Below are 21,085 nucleotides of genomic sequence, written 5' to 3'. Positions count from 1 at the left end.
TTCAAGATTTAATAACAAAAACAAGTATGTGGTGGCCAAATACTAGATTGAATTCTGTGTGTCAAATACGGCAAACTCTGCTGCCTGAACCAAAGTGATCTGTAGCTTTCAGCATTTTAAATTAGTCAAGTATCAGTGTGCTGGCTTCTGCTAGGGTCTTTTGGTCAAAAATGTGAAGCAAGTGAGAGAAAAGAAATTCAGTGCCTTGTTCATGCCAGATATTTTATATCACTCTTTCTGCAGAAAATCTATTGAGAACCTCAAAATTAGGTGCATGAAAGTATCTAAACTGTTAACTCCTTCAAAATTTTTAAAGCACTCTGTATTTTAGTCATTGCACTAGGCCCTGAAGGTAATACACAGATGAGTAAGACTAAATTCTCTGTCAAGAAGTTTAGAGTATTGTATCTCTGTGCTCAGATCTGTGTTTTCGAAAATCTTTCAGCCATTCTCTCCCAACCTACTCAGATTTCTTCCATGTTGGAGATTATCTCTCTGACGTTTTACTCCCAATTAAAATTCCCATTTATCATCATTAGATATTGATATGTGAGTTGTGAATGATGAATAGGCTTAACCCTGTGTTCTTGGCATCTTTTATCCCCTACAACAATATTTTACTAGTCTCCTAGTAGATATTATTTGGAATCTTCCTTATTTTAGATTATGTAAACGTAACCCTTAGGAAATAGTTATTTACACTTTAAGAATGCCAGATAATATAGTAGAAAGAAGAGTAGTGTTAAAGTTTGGCAGCCCTGAGATTCACCCAGGATTTGCCACTTAAATCCTTGTGACCTTGAACAAGTTATTTAATCTCTGAGCCTTGGTGAAAGACTCATCTGCAAATTTTTGAAATGAGATCAGGAATGTAGAGTTCCTGGAACTCTACAGGTAGAACAGATGTAGTCCTTTCCCCCTTCAATAGAAAGGCAAGTTCCACTTACGGTATGTAGGTGTGAACTCCTAAAACAAGTGATCCTTCTGGAAATAAACAGCTATAAATTCTCAACAAAATACATAAAACAACAACGTGAAGGCTCTGGAGACTGAACAAATGCAAACAGACTTTGGAGAGAAGTCAAAACCTGTAACAAGTGACCAACACAGAGTGAGTTTCTGTTTTTCAGTGGCTTTACCCCTGAAGGCAACCCTGGTAGAAAAACCAGTACTCTTTCTGGCCAGAGGAACTAAGGCCACCAGATAATAAGGGGAAGAAAAACCAGAAAGGGAAGATATAGAGAAGTGGAACCCTTAATTCTGTGTGGGAACTCAGTACATCACTGACTGACTTCTGAACCAGTCCAGCGTGCCATATAAGGAGATTGGAAGTCAATACTCTATCCTCACAAAAAGAAAAAGACTGAACATGCTGAAAATCAACAACTCTTTTTAGATCCATTAGAGAATTGAGGTCATGAGGAAAACCACTGCCCCCAAAATTGGAGAGACAGGCAAATATATAAGTTGTCAGAGCATAAGCCCAGAATCCTGCCCATGGAACGGCCACCAGGGTAGGAACACATGGTCTCTGATTCTGGAGGCTCAGTTTGGATAAGCTTGAAAGTGAGAAACAAATAGGGGGCCAGTCTTAGGGGGCTGATTTCATGAGTTTTATCTGCAAAAATGCCCACCAGGTTGTCAGGGTAAAGATCTAAGAAAAATCCCCTTTGAGGGAAAGGCTAGCCATTTTGAAATTGCCTGGAGCATTCTGCTGTTAGAAACAGAAACCTGCCCTCAAGGGAAACTGTTTTACCAGAGCCTGACCACCTTGAGTTTTATCAGGGCCTAACTGACCCGGGTAAAGGAAAAATACCAACTCCAACCCTCTGTAGTTTCCTGTCTCCCCTCAGGTGCGCAGGACTGAGAAGCACTTTGTGAAGGTCACAGTCTCACTAAAAGACTGAGATCTGAACATAGGACTGTAGAATGCTTCCCCTCCCCTCACACCTTACTACAGCATCATTAGGCCTCCGGTGTAATAATGGGATTACAACAGACAGACCTCATATAAGAAGAAATCTCTTAGGAAACCCAAAAGCAATACAGGAGACAAAAACAAGGATACCAGCATAAGTTATAGCCCCTTGACATGTACAGCTACAACAAACAGTACATAGCCTGACTCCTAGCCAGGTAAAAGAAAATCTCACACCCCAGGCCTATACTTTACCCAGCGTTCCACAAAAAAATAACAAGGTATACTAAAAGGCAAATAACATAGTGTGAAGAAACAGAGCAAACATTGGAATTATCAGACCAGGAGTTTAAAAAACAAGAATATGCTAAGGGCTCTAAAGGAAAAAATGGTCAACATGCAAAAACAAATAGATAATATAAGCTGAGAGATGAAAACTCGAGGAAGGAATCAAACGGAAATACTAAAAATCAAAACTAACAAAAATGAAGAATGCCTTTGATGGATTCATCAGGAAACTGGACAAAGCTGCGGAAAAAATCAGTGAGCTTTATTCAATGGAAACGTCTCAAACTGCAAAGCAAAAAGTAACAAAAGAATGAAAAAGAAATGGAACAGAATAGCTAAGAACTGTAGGACAATTACTAAGGGTTGTAATGCATGTATAATGGGAATACCTGGAAAAGAAGAAAGAGAAACAGAAGAAAAGTTGAAGTAATAATGACTGAGAATTTTTAAAATAAATTACAGACTTATAAACCATACATTTGAAGCAGACTGAAAACAGTTAAGAGCCAAGGCTTACTAAACTGAGCTGAGGTCGGAGCTGCTGTCTACCAGAGAGGTGACAATCTGCATTTTGTCTAAGCAGTTAATTACCTATAAAACAAAAGTAAGCCGCATGGCACAGGGATATTGGCTCGGTGCTTTGTGACAGCCTGGAGGGGTGGGATGGGGAGGGTGGGAGGGAGGGAGACACAACAGGGAAGACATATGGGAACATATGTCTATGTATGACTGATTCACTTTGTTATAAAGCAGAAACTAACACACCATTGTAAAGCAATTATACCCCAATAAAGATGTTTAAAAAAAAAACAAAAAACAAAAGTAGCTACACGTATTGGAGTAACATAAAGAATCCAGAATTTTCACAATACATTATAGTATCACAATATCCAGAATGCAATCCAAAAATACTCAACAATACAAAGAGCCAAGAAAATGGGACACACTCTCAGGGAAAAGAAATCAACAGATGCCAAGCCCAAGATAAGATACCAAAGACTTTAAAAGCAGTTATTATAACTGCTCCATGAGACAAAGGAAGCACACTTGCGATAACTTGAAGAGATAGAGAATATCAGCCAGAGAATTAGGAAGTGTAAAGAGAAGCAAATGGAAATTTTAGAAGTGAAAGATACATTATTTTAAATTAAAAAAATTTACTGGATGGGCATCATAGCAGAGTGGAGGTGACATAGGAAAGAGTCAATAGATATGAAAATAGATAAGTAGAAACTAATCTAAAGAAGAAAAAGAAAAAAAGTTTTAAAATAAATAAATAAACCTCAGGGACTTGTGGAACAATTTCAGAAAAATCTAACCTATGGGTAGTTTGAGCCCCAGAAGGAGAGGAGCAAGAGAAGGGGATAGAAAAACATAAAGTTTCACAAATTTGACAAAAAGACAAACTTACAGTCTCAATAAGCCAAGTAAACCTCAAGTAAGATAAATTCAAAGAGAAGCATGCTTAGCACATCATAGTCAGGCTGCTGTAAACCAAAACTAAAGAGCAAAACTCAAAAGCAGCCAGAGAAACACCTTACATAAGGTGAGAAAGGGAAATAGGTACATATCAAGTGGTGGTCATTCTCTGAGGAAAAATAAACCAGGGTAGGAAGGACAGAGTGAAAGAGGAGGAGTTATTTAGAGTCAAAGATATTTGAGCAGAGCCTGAATGTGTTAGCTGCATGGGTTAGCTGATTTAGGGAGAAGAGCCTTCCAAGCAGAGGGAATAGCAGATGTCAGCTCCAAGCCAGGAGGACAGATCGAGAAAATGGGTCAGAGTAATAGCAAAGGACCAGATTACCTAGGCCCTAGAAAAGACTGAATTTCATCCTGAGTAAGAAGGAAACTGTCATGAGCAGGACATGATGTCTTCTGTTTTAGGATTGCTCTGTCTGCTAAACCAAAGAAGTAGTCCATTTGATGTGGAAATACATTGGGGAACTGGGGCTACCACAGACACACCCCACCCCACAATTCACTATGTACATTAACCTGTCTAAAAGGCTGTGATACATCCCTTTGTACCTGCAGTAAAGAAACCTGTTCACATTTGTTCCACATTTCTTAGACCTTTTGAGCCTAGACTTTTCTTTAGCATCTTAACAATGTCAAAAGAAACACTTTATATTTTTTAAACACTTACTATGTGCCATACCCTGTATCTGAATGCTTTGTGTCCATTATTTTATTCCATAACTATCCCATGAAGGAGATTCTGGTGTTATCCCTTTTTACAGGAGCCTGAAACCTAAAGAAAATGAGGACCTTACTGAAGGTCTCACAGCTAGTACATGAGGGAGTGAGATTTGGGCCCAGGTGGTTTTATTCCAGAACCATGACCTTAGGCCTAGCCATGTTGCCTTCTCTTAGAGTATTTACTAAAGAATTATTTCCAAAAATCACCAATTCTTTTGCAAATCAAAACCTTGATTTTTCCTTTAAATTTACAGATGTCTCAAAGATACTCCTTTTATAAAAAATACCTTTTATATTTTCAGTGAACTAAAGTATGTTACTTTTCATTTCTTCCAGGATTAATATGCTCTGATTGATATAAAATCGTTTCTGCCTTATAATAGTATGTGTCTAATTTTTCCCAGATTGAAGGATTCTCATTAAACAAACTAGGGAATTTCAACCTTAAAGAAATTCAGAAAGACTCTGTGGCCTGGGAGTACACTGATAATGCTGCAGGGGACGCAGACTCAGCAAAAGAAGAGGCACCAAAAGAAATGCCCGTTAAAAGGGGACAGGTCTGTTCTCCCTTGTTTCTAGTTTTACTGTCTATTTTTAATTTGTTGCTAATTGTGCAGTTTATGAGTTACTCAGTTCTTCCTCTCTTCTTTCCTCAACTATCTTAACTATTTCGTGGCTGTTTGGTTTCCTAGTCTATTCAGTCCTTTGAATAGACAAGTAATGAGAAAAGGTAAAATTCAAATCATTGAATCCACAGTTACTTATGTGGTTTCTTCTGTGTGCAAGGTGCTGTGAAAGAGGCTGAGAATTCAGAGATAAATTCCCATCTGTCCTCTAAGAGCTTAGGTCTTAGACAGTATTATGAGGTTTAAATATATGAAAAGTTAACTAACCTCAAATTACTAAAATAACAGTGAATAAGTCTGTGGTCTAGTGTACTTGTCCGTATCCATACTATTAGGGGTGGGCAGGAGAATTTATGCAAAAGGAAAGAATTGCCATTAGAATTTCAAACAAAAATCTGAACAATGTAATTATACTAGTAATAACAGTAGGATTCTGACCCAAATTGGTAAATGGTCCTTGACTCCATGAGCTTCCCCATAACCCTTTGGGGTAAAATGACAGTAATACCCACAAAATACTTCTGAGACCTGGATTCTTATCCTAGCTCTTCGCAAACAGGTCATGTCACTCTTTTAGTCCTTATTTACTCATGCCTAAAATGAGGAGATAATGGTGAATCATATGTTCTCCAGGTGTGTTTTCTGGAATCCTTGAGAGTTGAGGGGAAGAGGGTGGGGGTGGCACTCTACCCCTGCTGCCGCCGGAGCACGCTGCTGGTATCAGTTTTCTATTTGGGGTTCCAGGAGTGGCTAAAAGCACAGGCTGTGGAGCCAGAATATTTGAATTTACAAACACAAATGCAGCTCTCCCACTTCCTAGCTGTGTGTCTTTGGGCAGGTGACTTAATCTTTCTGTGCCCCAGTTTCCTCACCTGTGAATGGGGATGATATTGGTACCCTCTCATAGTCACTAATTTATAGAATGCTTCACTCAGTGCCGAGCATGTGGTAAGCACTTTGTAAATGCTAGTTGCTAGTCTTATTTTATTTGAGAAAGAAAGTGTTCTCTACGTTAAAAAAGCAGAAACAATAACAACAACAACAACAAAAAGTGTAAGTACCACTAGTCTAGATATATCAAAGGTCTCTTAAGTTCCATGTTATGATATAATCAAGTCATTTCAGTGAGATGCTTAAAAATCCTTAGTAATGCTGAATATATGGATAAAGAGGTGAGATCTAATGAAGCTTTCCATTTCTGGGGTTTTCTTTGTGTCCTCGACTATAGTGTGTGGGACCTAGACAACTTCCATTTTTAATCAGTTTTGCTTTGTAAGCCCACCTAATAACTTTATCTTATTTCACAGAACCTTTGTGGTTAAGATTTAGTGAATAAGTATGTGGCATTAATAAAATACCATACCACTTGTTTTGAAGCTTGATATAGTAAAGTGTGATTGGAAACAAATTTGTATACCCTAGAAGGAAAAGCTATTGCTGAAAGTCCAATTAAATACTTTATCTTTTCATTTGAATGCTAATTGGAGAGATAAATCATGCTGCCACTTCTGAAATTGAGACCTCGACAGTGTCGAAATTGCATGGTGTGGTGAAAGAACACTGGACTGGGATCAGGAGACATTGTCCTCATTTTGCTCCTGAGAAGCATTGAGACCTTTGACAAGTCACTCTTTGGACTTCAGTTCCTTCTCTTGTAGCATATGGGAGTTGAACTAGATTACCTCTTAAGAGCATCTTACAGTTGTGACATTGTTTCAATGGTATATGGATTTCTTGTATTTAAAAAGACTATACCTAAATGAAAAAATACAGAGAGCAACCAGTCTGCCAGATGCTTTCCCTTGTTTTCTGATTTAATCCTCATAACTATCCTGTGTTATAGGTGGTATCATCCCTACTCTGCAGATAATGGTAGCGACCATTTTTTGAACATGTGTGCCAGGCACTGTGCTAAGCTCTTAACAGACACTCTCTCACTCAGTCCTCCCAACAACCCTATGAGGTGGGTACTGTGATCCCCATTGTTCAGATGAGGAAACTGAGGCTTAGACAGCTTGTATACCTTCACCAGGATCAGACACAGCCAGTAAATGGCAGAGCTGGATTTGAAAGCTAAGCATGTCCCACTCCAAAGCCAGTTCTCTTAGCCTCTGTGCTATACTGCCAATCCAAGAAAGAAGAAGCTAAGTCACAGAGCAGTTAAGATCTGTGAAGTGGCAAAATTGTATTTGGACCCATTTTTTTCTTTTCTAAGTCCTTTGTACTTTCCACTATATTCCATCACAGTATGTCCCAACTTGTCATGAGTCTGTGAGTGGAAAACTTAGTATTAATTTCTGATATCAAGAGTTATTTATTTGACTTTAAAATCAGTTGCTACCGGCAGATTCAATGAACTTAATGTAGCTTCTCAGAGCAAGTGAGAGGAGTGTTTTTCCTTTTGCTCTGTGCCTCTAGCTGTAGCCCATTTCTGTGTGTAACTGTGTAAAGGCACCCTCCAGAGGCAGGAACAGGGAGAGCTCAGTGCTGAGGGTAGTAGCAATCAGGGCACAGTTCTCTCCACCTGCCCTTAAGACTTCAAAATAAGGAGTGCTGCCTGGTTACATAAAACTGCCTGTCTATTCCTATGATAATGACTAGATTTTAACATACTTTAATCCTGGGAATTCAGTGAAGGAATGCTGTTTTCCCACAATCGAAATAGAACCTAGAATGTGGTTATCTAGATAGGCTGTCAAATTCATATCTTTGCTAAGGTTTTTCAGATTTTTTTTATTTGATGCTTGAATGATCTCTTATTTTTCAGATTGTACTGACATCTGAAATAACCTGTATATTTTCTCTTTGCTGTTAATAGGTATCATTAATATTTGATTTAAAACACCAGCCTTCAGTACCGGTTGGGCAGCTCTGGGTGGAATTGCTTCGATTCTATGCTTTAGAATTTAATTTGGCTGATTTAGTGATAAGTATCCGTGTCAAAGAATCGGTATCTCGTGAATCAAAGGATTGGCCCAAAAAGCGCATTGCCATTGAAGGTACCTCAAAACGTTTATCTTTAATTTCCCCACCCCACCTTTTTTTTAAGGTGTCAGTCTAACAGCATGCTTTTTATTTCAGTCTTTTTTCAGCTCCTACATGTAAGGTAGGCCTGACCCCAAAAGTGAAATAGATAGCTAGAATCTTGCATGTGTTACAGTGAGTCATCCCAAGGGAACAAATTGTTCATCCTGGGTTTTTTAAGTGCTGCAATAAAACATCTTAATCACTTAAGCAACTAAAAGAATGGCTGGCTGTGTCCTTATTTTCTTTGTAAATTGCTTTAACAACTTGAAATGCTTAAAAAGTCTTTTCCAAGCGATGTGTAAATCCCACTTTCCTCTTTGCTGTTCTCATTTCTGGATTTTTAGATTCACTCCTTTCATGGATTGTTGTTGATGTTGTTTAGTTTTACAGAGGTTGAGGAAAATACCTTTTCTCATGAAAAATAACATTCTTCATTGGATTCCTCTCCATAGAGAAAAAGGATAGTTATTTTTGGAATATTTGCAATAACATTTAGAACTTATTCATGAAAACACCTTTTCTCTTAAAAAAAACACTTAAACTCTTAAATGAGTTAAGGTTCATTTAACTGAAACCATTGTATAAAAGACATACTGATGTGCCCTGTAGATTTCATTAAATGTATGAGATCTCAGCTTTACAAAGTCAGGAGGTGGAAACCCCACTAGAAATCTTAATTCTCCTCCTTCAGATAATTTAAAGAACCTCCTAAATGGAATTTTCTTATTTTTGCTTGATTTTTTTCAAGCCTTATATTGCATAAGAGGGTTTTTTGCATTTTGCATAAATTCTGTGTGCAGTCATGGGGATCTCACATTTTTAAACCCTCCCCTGCAGTTTCTCTGGCTCAGCTCTTCTGGCCAATTGCCTAACCTGCTGGAGTTCTAGGGGAGGAGAAAAGATTGAGAGAAGTGGTGTCTCCTCCTGGTGCCTCCCTCTCGCCCCTGAATTCAGTCCAGCCAGTTCAGTGATGGGGCTTCCCAGGGCAGAAGAGTGGAGGTAAGCTCTACAAACCGCAGGGCCTGGCTGAGTGGGGAGGCTGAGCACTCAGCAGAGCCTGGCGGGAAGACCTCGCTTCCCGAGGGCACAAGAGCCACACTGATGACATATTTTTTTTTTTTTTTTTTTAACCTCCGCAGTCACAGAACAGAATAGGGAAGGGGTACTGGTTCTGAACAGAATGGGTTCTCTTCAGAGAGCAGATGTTTAAGAAAGCATTTCTTTTCGTTTTTAAACTGTATCTTCTTACTCCCCATCCCCAGTTTTTTAAAAAGCATATGATACATGATAAATTTTACTGTTGCTTACTTGTTGTCTTTATCTATAGCAGGCTAATTTTTAAAACATGAAATAGAAGTGTATGAAGTAGCAGATTTTTTTTTTTCATTACAGATCCCTACTCTGTTAAAAGAAATGTGGCAAGGACCCTAAATAATCAACCTGTGTTTGAATATATACTTCATTGTTTAAGGACAACGTATAAATATTTTGCTCTTCCACACAAAATTACAAAATCCAGCCTTCCAAAGCCTCTGAGTACTGATACCTGTACTTCCAAACATTCTAAAGAAGTAGCAAAACGTGATCCAGATGTACAAGCGAAAGATGATAAACTCAAAACCTCAGTTTTGACTCAAGGTCCTGGTGCTGCCACTTTAACTGCGAGCACCTGCAAGGTACCATCACTTACTCTTAAAGAGACTGCTGAAAGCTTTGAAAGCCCATCAACAGAGGAAATGGGAAACACACACATCAGTGTCCACCTGGAAAACTCAGACTATATCAAGGCAGAGGTCACTTGCGATGACTCTGAGGATGTTAAAGTACATCATCAAGAAACAGGAAGTAAAGATGAGAAAGAAAAATGTGAAATGGAGGGCAAGCATCCTTTGACTGCTGATGATCAAGCTTTAAGTAGTAGCAAACGTGGAGAGCTTGTCATCTGTGGCAGCCCAGGAAGTGACGAGACTCATGGCACTTTGCATTTAAAAGGCTTCGAAAATCCTACAGCTAAAGGGTGTGACGAATTTGCTACTTTAGATGACAAGGCTGATGTTGATGAAGAAAGCATTGAAGGTACAGATGAACTTGGAGATGCTCTAAGCCATTTTACCCCTTCAAGACAGGGCCAGACATCAGGAATCATTCACTCTGATGAAGAAGAGGAGGAGGAAGAGGAGGAGGAGGAAGAACCCAGGCTCTCCATTTCCCGAAGGGAAGATGAGGATGATGTTGCTAACGAAGATGAGTTAGACAACACCTACACTGGATCAGGGGATGAGGATGCCCTGTCTGAAGAGGATGAGGAATTAGGTGGATCTGCTAAGTATGAAGACTTGAAAGAATGTGGAAAACACCAGGTGGATGGAAATCTACTAATGGAACTTAATAAAATCAGTCTTAAAGAAGAAAATGTATGCGAGGAAAATTCAACTGCGGATCAGTCTGATTTCTTCTATGAATTTAGTAAACTCATCTTCACCAAAGGCAAGGTAATCAGTGCCACTCCTAGACATGGCACTAGGAGACTTGAAAGAGTTTTAATGCATGTACTTTCGATTTTTGTGTACTAAAACAGGGCTCTCCCCTCTCGGTAGTGGTTAACAAGTTGCTCTTTCACTCCAGTGCACCCACTAGGTCCACTTCCCTCCTTAATCTCTTAGGAATTTGCAGAGGAGAAAAGTAATGCTGTTGGTAGTAAAAATAACTGCCTTTTGCTCCTGCGTGTACCAAAAGGGGGTCCCCATGTCAGATACTTTGGAGTGGCCACACCATTATATTTTCATTCCTTTGGAATGTGAGAAGTAGAATGTGTACTTTGGAAAAAAGATTCAAGACCCCTTTATTTGGTAAATAAAGTTTTATCTTAAATCTTTTATTATTTGCTTTGCCATCTTCCTGCAGTCTCCTACAGTAGTATGCAGTTTGTGCAAACGAGAGGGTCATCTAAAGAAGGACTGTCCCGAAGACTTCAAAAGAATCCAGCTGGAACCTTTGCCACCATTAACACCCAAATTTTCAAATATCTTAGATCAAGTTTGCATTCAGTGTTATAGTAAGTTATTAACATTTCTTTTGATTTGTCAAAATATTAAATTGGCATTTTCTCAAGAGTTATCTGAATCACTAACCTGTTAGCTTCATTATAGGGGCTAAGTCTGTTCCATTCTCCATTGTATCCACAGTGCTCTGTGTATCCTGTTCCATTTGGGACATGCAATAAAAAATTGTTAGAGAAAGACACGGAGGGAGAATTTTTAAGTCTTAAGACTGGAGTACTATCATTTCCTAACTGGTATTCCTTGAAATGTTTTTCTAGGTGCCTGCCATTAATCGTATTTCGTCACAAGGAGTATTCCATAGGTCAAGTAGGGAATAACTCTATATCCTGCCCACCCCCCCACCCCCCCGTAGAGGTTTTTAGGGCACATTAGCATAATAAAGCCTTCTGAGAAATGCTATGGTAAAGAACTTATTTAACTCTTTAGTCTTATGTAACCCTTTTCCAAAATTTGAGCGTAGAGTACTTTTTAATTAATGCTAATTAATAACCTTTATAACAGCCCTTTAAGGAACACCAGTTTGGGGAAGTGTTGGTATACTGAGGTATAAAGCTCTACAAGGAAAAACATTACATGGAGAGGCATGGCAGCTGCTTAGAGTGAAAGATCCATCACATTGCTGTACCTTGAGATGTCTGTCTGTGCCAGAAGACACTTATCCTGAATCAGGGATTTCTTTTTTAAACCTCTTCAGAGAGTATAAGTGAGGAAAGAAAACCATTGGTTCTCTTTAGAAAAAATACATACATATGCACATGCTCACAAACTATTGTGTTCACCCTGGCGGGGGGGGGGGGGGAGTTTGTGTAGTTCCCTGAAGGCTGCCTTCATAGGGCTCTGGGTCTCTCTGAAACCCAGGAGCAGAACCCTTGTTCAGACTGCTTTACATCTCAGGAGCAGTTCTTGGTGATAGACTCTTTCAAAAGGCGTCTTTATTTTACATTGCTTAATGCTGTCTACTGAGAAGACACACAAAATTTAGAGTTTTGTTTATTTTTTTTTAAGCCAGTTAGATTTTATTTAAAAATATAGTTTTTCAGAGAATGTGAACAATCTTTGTTTCTGAATGTATCTGTTTATTTTAAACAGAGGATTTTTCTCCAACAATTTTAGAAGATCAGGCACGTGAACATATTCGGCAAAACCTAGAAAGTTTCATAAGACAAGAGTTTCCAGGTAAATAAGTTTTTACCTTTAAGTAAAGAACGATAGTGTGACTTTCCTTCAGAATGAGTACATGTGTTACAACAACATTAATTTTGAGACTAAGAAAGCAGTGTTACAGTGATGGGGGGGACAGGGCTTCAGTTGTTCTGTGATATACCTAGGGTGGCTTTTGGTCTTCCCAATCCTAGTTTGCCAATAGAAAAGACAGACGCAGTGTAGTATTTTGCTTAGCAGATACCACAAGTGAACTTCATTTAGTATTAGGTTTAGAGTCAAAATTCAGACCTGTAAAAAGTGAATTTATTTAGAAAGTAGTAAGCTTACATTATTAAATGTTCTGAGGTGATCCACATTTTCCTTGAAATGTCCTTGCATTTAAGAAGAAAGTGGCATTTGATAATCTTGCATGTCTTCTATAACTTGTATTTATTTATTTATAGTAAATTTTGAGAGAAAATAATTTATAATAAATGACTAGTTAATAAAAGAACATAATTATAATGAGATTGTTATAGGACAGTTAACAACTGGGTATTTTTGATTCATGAGAGAGTTGTTTCGATCAGAAGATTAAATGTACTCAGGTAATTAGGTATGACTTTTCATATATCCCTAACAGGAACTAAACTGAGCTTGTTTGGCTCCTCCAAAAATGGATTTGGGTTCAAACAGAGTGACCTTGACGTCTGTATGACAATTAATGGACTTGAAACTGCTGAGGTACAGTGACCACGTAAAACTTCCATTTGCTGTGGAGTATGATTTGACAATCTTGACTGACAATACAGCATGGTATTTTCCAGATTTATCAGGATGTATCATATGGAGTATGCCATTTGGCACAATCTGTCTGGTCAGATAACTTAGAAGTTGAGAAGTGAATGTGAGGAGTAGAAAGGCTTCTGCTTGCAACTTGTAGTGCAAACTAGATTTGAAAGCAACATCTGGGAATTCTAGAAAGCTAAACCAGCCTCTCCCGTGTCCCAGTGGCGTAGCCGCTAGGCTGACTCAGGTACATAAATATACCAACGTGAGGTTTTCTGAGAAGTTTTTTAGTAGGCAGGCAATGTGGTGCAGTGATAGGAGAGTGCTAAACTGAATTCAAGACAGACTTGGTTCATCAGTCCTTAAACATGTGGTCTTTGGTTGATAATCTCTAATATGGAAGTGAGATCCTCTTGCCTCAGGAGATGGTTGTGCTCATCAGCTTGGATCATGTATGTCAGGAGTCAGGGAACTATGGCTCACTGCCTGTGTTGTAAATATCAGTTTTTATTGGCATACAGCCACACCCCTTCATTTATGTATTGTCTACATCTGCTTTCACTCTGTAACTTCACCGGTTGAGTCCTTGCAACAGGCCACATGGTCCACAAAGCAGAAAAGGTTTGCCAGCCCTCATGGATATGAAGGCATTTATAAAATGTAAAATACTTTTGAAAAGGTGTAAAGTCTGAGAAGTACTGCATTTTTTATTTATAACAGTCCAAATGCTGTATATCCAAAGGAGTGATTGCTGCTGTTGCTCAGGATCTTTTTATGCCTTTTTTGAGTTTCAGGTTTTTATCCTTTGAGGATGTATCTGACTTGGGAAAATAGTCAAAAGTTATCTAGCATGACTATGGTGAATAGGTGGCTAAGCAAGATTGGGTCCAATATATGGAATGACCTGATTATATCGGGTGGCCAAAAAGTTCGTTCGGGTTTTCCTGTAATGTGGAAAAACCCAAACGAACTTTTTGGCCAACCCAATACATCATCAAGATTGAATTTTTACATGATTAATAAACTAGTCTTGAGGGCATTTTTAAATTAAATTCCAAATATATTCTGAGAAGTATATAGCCATCAGAAGGACTTAATGTTTCAGCCCAAATGTTTTTAAATATTTGAAATATTATTCATATTTCCTGTATGACTTTCTTTTTGTGCATTATATTTTTTACTAGTTCTGTGGAGAAATAATCTGAGCTTAATTACTCTCCACAGCATTTCATCAGCTCTTAATTAAAGTATAATGAAGGTCTACCCAGAATGAATAAGACGGGCCACAGAAGCTCCCTCTTATTAATTCTGTCACATAGAGAGTACTTCTGAGTGACATGATTACATAGCGGGGAAAAATGGAGATCCTCGCTGGTTCAGAGACTTTTCTGGAGACACTGATTTCAGCCTTTCTTGTGCCTCCAAGAGCAACCCAATGAGGGTTTCCACATCCTTAGGATATTCCTATGAATGAGGATTAACGCTCACCTAAAAGGGAAAAATGTATGTAGAATAATTTGAAGTTAATTTTGTTATTTCTGGAGGAAATGGAAACTATAACAAGGTTAGGAACCTGTCTTCCATTTCTGATTCAGTAGTTTGTGCCTTTTTGTTTGTTTGTTTGTGCCATTTTTCTTGCAGGGGTTGGACTGTGTAAGAACTATTGAAGAATTGGCAAGAGTCCTCAAAAAACATTCAGGTACCTCTGTAAGCTTTTTCTAAAAAATATTTTTGTCTTTTTTATTAGTGTTTTGCATACTTAGAATTTATGAATGCCAACGAAACAGTGTAGTGGTTCATATAACATTTGTGGTATTGGTGTCTTTAAAAAAATCTTATGTGATTAAGTATGAAAAGCTGAGGAATTGGTTATAATATGTGTGTGCATGTTTTTGCCTCAGTCAGTTTTATTTCAAGACAAAGTATATACCACGCAGGACATTTTGGGAATCGCTTTGCCTTATCAGCATTGTGTAAATCAAAGTGTAGGGGCTGCTCGCAGTGATGTGAAGTATAGTGGGAAGCACCATGGACTAGGGTGATGGATTGTACTTACAGCTGTTTAGCTGTGTGTGACCCTGAACAAGTATTTACAGCTGTAAAATGTGCAGATTCTGTAAATTGTGCACAGAGCTGAAATGCCATTAGCATATTCTCCTGCCTCTCTTTGTCAGAGGCAGCTATGGATGCTGTTAACAGTGAGAGTCTTCTTTTAAACTGTGGTTCATCCAACTTCTGTGCTAAGAGTTGAAAATGAAAGTGAGCAAGATATTGTCGTTGCCTTTGTGGAACTTAAAATCCGTGCACCATCCATGGAAAGCTTTCTTATATCTTAGTCAAGAGTAGACCTAGGGCTTCCCTGGTGGCGCAGTGGTTGAGAGTCCATCTGCCGATGCAGGGGACACGGGTTTGTGCCCCGGTCTGGGAAGATCCCACGTGCCGCGGAGCGGCTGGGCCTGTGAGCCATGGCCGCTGAGCCTGCGCGTCCGGAACCTGTGCTCAGCAACGGGAGAGGCCACAACAGTGAGAGGACCGCGTACCGCAAAAAAAAAAAAAAAAAAAAAAGAGTAGACCTAAATTCACAGCATGGGCATGCACACATACATACATACATACATACACATAAATATGCACCTGGAATGCCCCTTTTTGTTGCATTCTTTTTTTAAATAAATTTATTTATATTTTATTTATTTTTGGCTGCGTTGGGTCTTCGTAGCTGCACGCGGGGGCTACTCTTTGTTGCGGTGCACGTGCTTCTCATTGTGGTGGCTTCTCATTGCAGAGCACGGGCTGTAGGTGCGTGGGCTCCAGTAGTTGTGGCACGCAGGCTCAGTAGTTGCGGCTCATGGGCTTAGCTGCTCCGCGGCATTTGGGATCTTCCCAGACCAGGGCTTGAACCCGTGTACCCTGCATTGGCAGGCAGATACTTAACCACTGCGCCACCAGGGAAGTCCCTGTTGCATTTTTTATTTACAGGAGTTTAAAGAGGATACTGTGTTATTTAAGTAATGGGGGAAAAAAACTTAATTTTGATTTACTCCTAATGAAAACCTAGCGCATCAGTATTTTTTTAATATGTTTTGATATGATTTTTTTGGTCATTGAAGCAAGCATTTTGGGAATTTTACCTCTAAAGATCATATGCTTTTTTATTTTTGAAGATTATGCAAAGAAACTAAATTGCTAAGCTTCCGTGACTATTAGTTATTTAGTACTGAGCTAGGTTTTGACTTTTGATTTTGAAATAATTTCAAAGTTAAAGGAAAGCAGCAAAAATTGTATAAAGAACTCTGTCTATCCTTCATTCAGATCCACCAGTTGTTAACATTTTACCACATTTGATTGATCATCCTATCTCTTGCTTGCTCACGATTTTTTTCTGTACCATATGAGATTAAGCTGCAAACATCACGTCCCTTTCCCCTAGATACCTGTGTGTATTTCCTAAGAATGAACCATGTTAAAAATAGGTCATTTTTAGACTAGAAATGACTTTTACATACAGATTACAATGTAATGCAGATTGCATGGAACAAAAATGGAATAATAGCTACAGGACTATGATTAAGAAAGCAGTCTCCCCATGTATTTTATTGGGTACCTGTTATGTGCTCAGCACTGTGTTGGGCACTTAGGGCTGGTAGAAAAATAAGTCTGTATAGGTCTTTGACAGCTTTCAGATCTCAAACGTAAGATAATCTCACAGGCTGTGTAACAATGTGTGGTAGTATTCATTTATTAAAATGAGTTGTAGAAACTACAGCAAGTATTAAATAACTTCTGAAGAGAGAGATTCTGGGAAAAGAGTTGGGTAGGGGAGGTTCATGGAAGAGATGGGCTTTTTCTGATCTCAGATGATGATGAACATGATTTGAAGAGGATAGGAAGAGAAGTCATTTCTAAGATGCATGGATGTGAGTGCGAGAATCACTGTAATATATTTTTTAGGACAGTGAGAAGATTGGTACATTTTGAGAGGAATTTCAAGTGGGAACTATTAGGAGATAAGGTAAAGTCTGTAGATATTTGGAAGCCACTGAAGTTTCTTCAGAGGGGAGAAACCCCATAAAAGCAAAACTTAAACTTTTTAGGGAGCTGATATACTCTTAGGGAAGATATAATCTAAGTGACAGGGAGAAGGACCTTAACCAGTTGCCAGTGATCCTAAAAGGAAAAGAATACGAGAGATTCCAAAGGGAAATTTCCTAGAATTGGAACCTACAAGTAGGAAATAAGGGTTCAGGCTGATGTCTGGGTATTTGAGAAATGAGAATGTTTGCAGAGAACACCAGCGTGCCGTGAAGCTATAATCTCCGAGAGTTAACAGTACAGCAAGCAGTTAGAAATATGGAGTTGTCAGTTAGGATTGAAGAACAAAATGAAACAGTTTTGTATTGAAATGCTTGAAGGAAGAAAGAGAGACAGAAGCCAAGAATAAAACAGAATTCCATGGGATCATTTGAGAGAAGTTGAGGACCAAGCTTTAATTCTTGAGTGTAGAAATTAGGGAAGGACACTGAAAAAAGAGCTATTGGAATGGTAAAATAGGAACCAGGATGATGTGCTATGAATAAATCCTAGAGAACAGGCTTAGAAGTGGTTAGCAGGGTCAAATTCTAGAATGGGAAGGAGATTGAGAAAAAGGATATCTAATTTAGAGCCAGTATAGCAAAGTAATTAATGGGGCTTCTAGAATCAGTCTCTCTAGTTTTAAATCTTGGGTTCCTGCTTTCTGGCTGTGTGATCCCCAAAAGTCACTCAGCTTCATTATGAGCACTCAGTTTCTCATCTATAAAGCAGGAACAACAGAAATAGCATTTAAGATTAAGCAAGGCAATACATTAAACTACAGGGCCTGACATAACACAAAGTGTTCAGTAAGTACGAGCTTCCTTGCCTCTCCTCCCTATCAGTGTGTTAGACTTCTATCTCCCACACAGACCTTTTTTGCTGAAATTTCTTTCATCTGTGTACTTTTTTTTCTATATTCCAGACCGCTAGGTTTCTGCCCTCTAGCCATCACCACTTAACTCTCTCAGAAGGAGCTCAAACCCCAACATCTCAGGCTGAGCTCATCTTTCTCTTTACTGCCTCCCTTCTGCTACAGCCACCACTACCGGCTCGTCCTTCTGAATCCTCTTTCTTGCTTATTGACATTGGCTTCCTTGGAATCACCAAAATGAATGAAGTGATAATTAGCCTGTCCTAGACTAGGTTCAGTAGATTCAGTCATACCTAGATTTGAATCCCAGCTCCACAGTTCACCAACTGCACATTCCTAAGCACGTTCATTTCTCGGGGTCTCTGTTTCCTCATCTTTTGGGTAAGGGTGAATGGTCTTAGGAGGTAATGTTTGTAAAGGAATCTAGGTGCTCAGGAAATGGTCTTACTGTTACAGCCCTCCTTCTTCCTTATCACCCCTACTTCTACTTCCCCAACCCATCCAGTTACGGATGCTCTCACACATGTCTTACTGCTTCTCTGCCAGGTCAGTTTTTTTGTTTTTTGTTTTTTTTTTGCAGTACGCGGGCCTCTCACTGTTGTGGCCTCTCCCGTTGTGGAGCACAGGCTCCGGACGCGCAGGCTCAGCGGCCATGGCTCACGGGCCCAGCCGCTCCGCGGCATGTGGGATCTTCCCGGACCGGGGCACGAACCCGTGTCCCCTGCATAGGCAGGCGGACTCTCAACCACTGCGCCACCAGGGAAGCCCTGGGTCAGTTTTTATAATGGTCACTTAGTCTCTCTTCTGGGTGCCTCCAGTCTATCCATTGCCAGGGACCTTGTTTAAATAGATGTGGTCAGTGATTCTCCCCAACTTACACCAGTGCATTGGCATTTCTTTGCCTCTAAGGATGTATATGTTCCCTATTGGGACTCCTCCCAGTTTTTACCACATCTCCTATTACTCATTATTTCTTTCCCTCAAGTCCACTCTGTAGCCTGAACGATTCCATGGAAGTTCCCTGAACATGCCGTTCTGCTTCAGGCATCTACCCTTCCCCTGTGCAGTTTTCCTTGCCTGGTAAATCCCGTCAGCCTTCTCTTTTTTTGCCTGTTCTTTTTCAAAGCCTAGCTCAAGCAATTTACTTCTCTGTTGAAGTCGATTCCTTTCTTTTACTGACATAGCTTCTAGCTCCAGGATGAGTAATTTTTGTTTTGAGGATTCTGATGATTACCCCTATGGGCTTTTCTCCATATTATATGTGTAGTCATATGGAGAGAATAGGTAGGGCCCACATAGTCCAGATTCTGTAGTAGTTTCCTCTTTTGTGATGTTTATCAGACTGACAGCCCTATACACATGCACATGATCCATTGAGTTCCTGAAGAGCAGTGGCTGCCTTGTTCATTCTTGTACTTCAGATATTGATGTGTTTAACAAATGTAAACTTTGCCAGAAGAGTCTTCCCAGATGTTTGTTAATAACAGAGAATTCTTTGACTAGTCTTAGTGACTCACATTAACATAAGAGCAACTTATATCCCCTGCTGCTGTATTTAATGACACTATCTTATTTCCCAACCTAGGGCTGAGAAACATCTTGCCTATTACAACAGCAAAGGTGCCAATTGTAAAGTTCTTCCATTTGAGAAGTGGTCTGGAAGTGGACATCAGTTTGTATAACACATTGGTAAGATTTTCTTTAGACTTTTTCTTTATGGAGATGAAGGGGAGCAAGTATCTCTTAATTTACACAATCTTTCAGTAAAATTAAACCATTCATTTCATCCAGTTCATTCTTTCAGTAGTTATTTATGAGTGCTTGCTAAGTGCCTGGCAGTGTTCTGAGGCTGGGGATATAACATAGAATTGAGTTAATATTAGTATTCATTTAAAATGAGGTCAGAGTGGCAAGTGCTTTTTGTTTGGCTTGAACTTTGTTTTAATTTTGGAGCGTGTATGTGTGTGTGTGTGTTTGTGTGTGTGTGTGTCTTTGGTCTCATACCTGGTTTATTTCAGGGCTTTATGGGACCTCTCTGGCCCCTAAGGACATTTAATTTGAATAATGGGCAGGAAGTGGGGGGTGCAGATCTTACATTGACTTAAATGGAACTGATTATTTTAATAGCCTATATTTTCTAGGAATGTTTAGACTAAGGAGGCCTGAGATCAGATGTCACTTATAATTCTTATCTAGTAAGTTAATGAAGTTTGTCTTCAGGGGAAAAATATTAGTTCAGCCTAAATGTCTTCATCCTAAAATGAATTACAGTGTAAACCTTTTCAGAATATTCCGTCTTAAAACTTTTTCTTCTAACTGGTAGACTTATAGTGTAATTTCCCTTTTAACAGGCCCTTCATAACACAAGGCTCTTATCTGCTTATTCAGCCATTGATCCCAGAGTGAAATATTTGTGCTATACCATGAAAGTATTTACAAAGGTGAGTATGCTTCCTCTTGTGATTTATCAGGAAATTTCATTACATCTTCAACCTTGTTGAAAACATAAGTCCATAACAGAAACAGACTCAGTGATATAGAAAACAAACTAGTCGTTACCAGTGGGAAGAGGAAGTGGAGCGATAGGGGTATTATGGGATTAAGAGATACAAAGTACTATGTATAAAGTAAATAAGCAACAAGGATATATTGTACAGCACAGAGAATATGGCCATTATTTTGCAAAAACTTTTTTTGGCCTCACCACACGTCTTGTGGGATTTTAGTTCCCTGACCAGGGATTGAACCCGGGCCCTCGTCAATGAGAGTGCAGAGTCCTGACCACTGGACCTCCAAGGAATTCCCTACTTTGTTATAACTTTAAACGGACTATAGTCTATAAAAATATTGTATCACTATGTTGTACACCTGGAACTAATATAATATTGTAAATCAACTATACTTCAATTAAAAAAAGAAAAAGAAAAGATAAGTGTGTATTTTTAAAGAACCATAGCCATGTCAAATGCTTCTTTTAACTATTTGAGAAGCCCTACTCAGCAAGCTAAAATTTTGTTGCTTAAATTTTACGTGGTAACCTAATATTGCTTCTGGCTGATAGTTCCACAGCTTTGTTGGGGTTTGTTTT

The 21,085-nt window shown here is 39.0% G+C and overlaps 1 protein-coding gene across 7 annotated transcripts in view; it reads left to right on the top strand.

The window, feature by feature from the left end:
• The window catches only part of TUT7 (terminal uridylyl transferase 7), a 66,926-nt gene that overhangs the window by 24,225 nt on the left and 21,616 nt on the right, over positions 1 to 21,085 (top strand). For all 7 annotated transcript variants that reach the window (XM_060014987.2, XM_069540782.1, XM_060014988.2 and 4 more), the window contains 9 exons: positions 4,810 to 4,962; positions 7,850 to 8,030; positions 9,451 to 10,550; positions 10,963 to 11,113; positions 12,210 to 12,296; positions 12,907 to 13,007; positions 14,694 to 14,751; positions 19,583 to 19,686; positions 20,349 to 20,438. In XM_060014987.2, coding sequence (XP_059870970.1) covers positions 4,810 to 4,962; positions 7,850 to 8,030; positions 9,451 to 10,550; positions 10,963 to 11,113; positions 12,210 to 12,296; positions 12,907 to 13,007; positions 14,694 to 14,751; positions 19,583 to 19,686; positions 20,349 to 20,438 — 2,025 coding nt within the window. The remainder of the gene's footprint in view (positions 1 to 4,809; positions 4,963 to 7,849; positions 8,031 to 9,450; positions 10,551 to 10,962; positions 11,114 to 12,209; positions 12,297 to 12,906; positions 13,008 to 14,693; positions 14,752 to 19,582; positions 19,687 to 20,348; positions 20,439 to 21,085) is intronic.

Source organism: Delphinus delphis, chromosome 6 (assembly GCF_949987515.2).
Source record: "Delphinus delphis chromosome 6, mDelDel1.2, whole genome shotgun sequence".
NCBI lineage: Eukaryota > Metazoa > Chordata > Mammalia > Artiodactyla > Delphinidae > Delphinus > Delphinus delphis.
The sequence above is the reverse complement of the archived record's forward strand: the minus strand, read 5'-3'. Positions and strand labels throughout refer to the sequence as shown.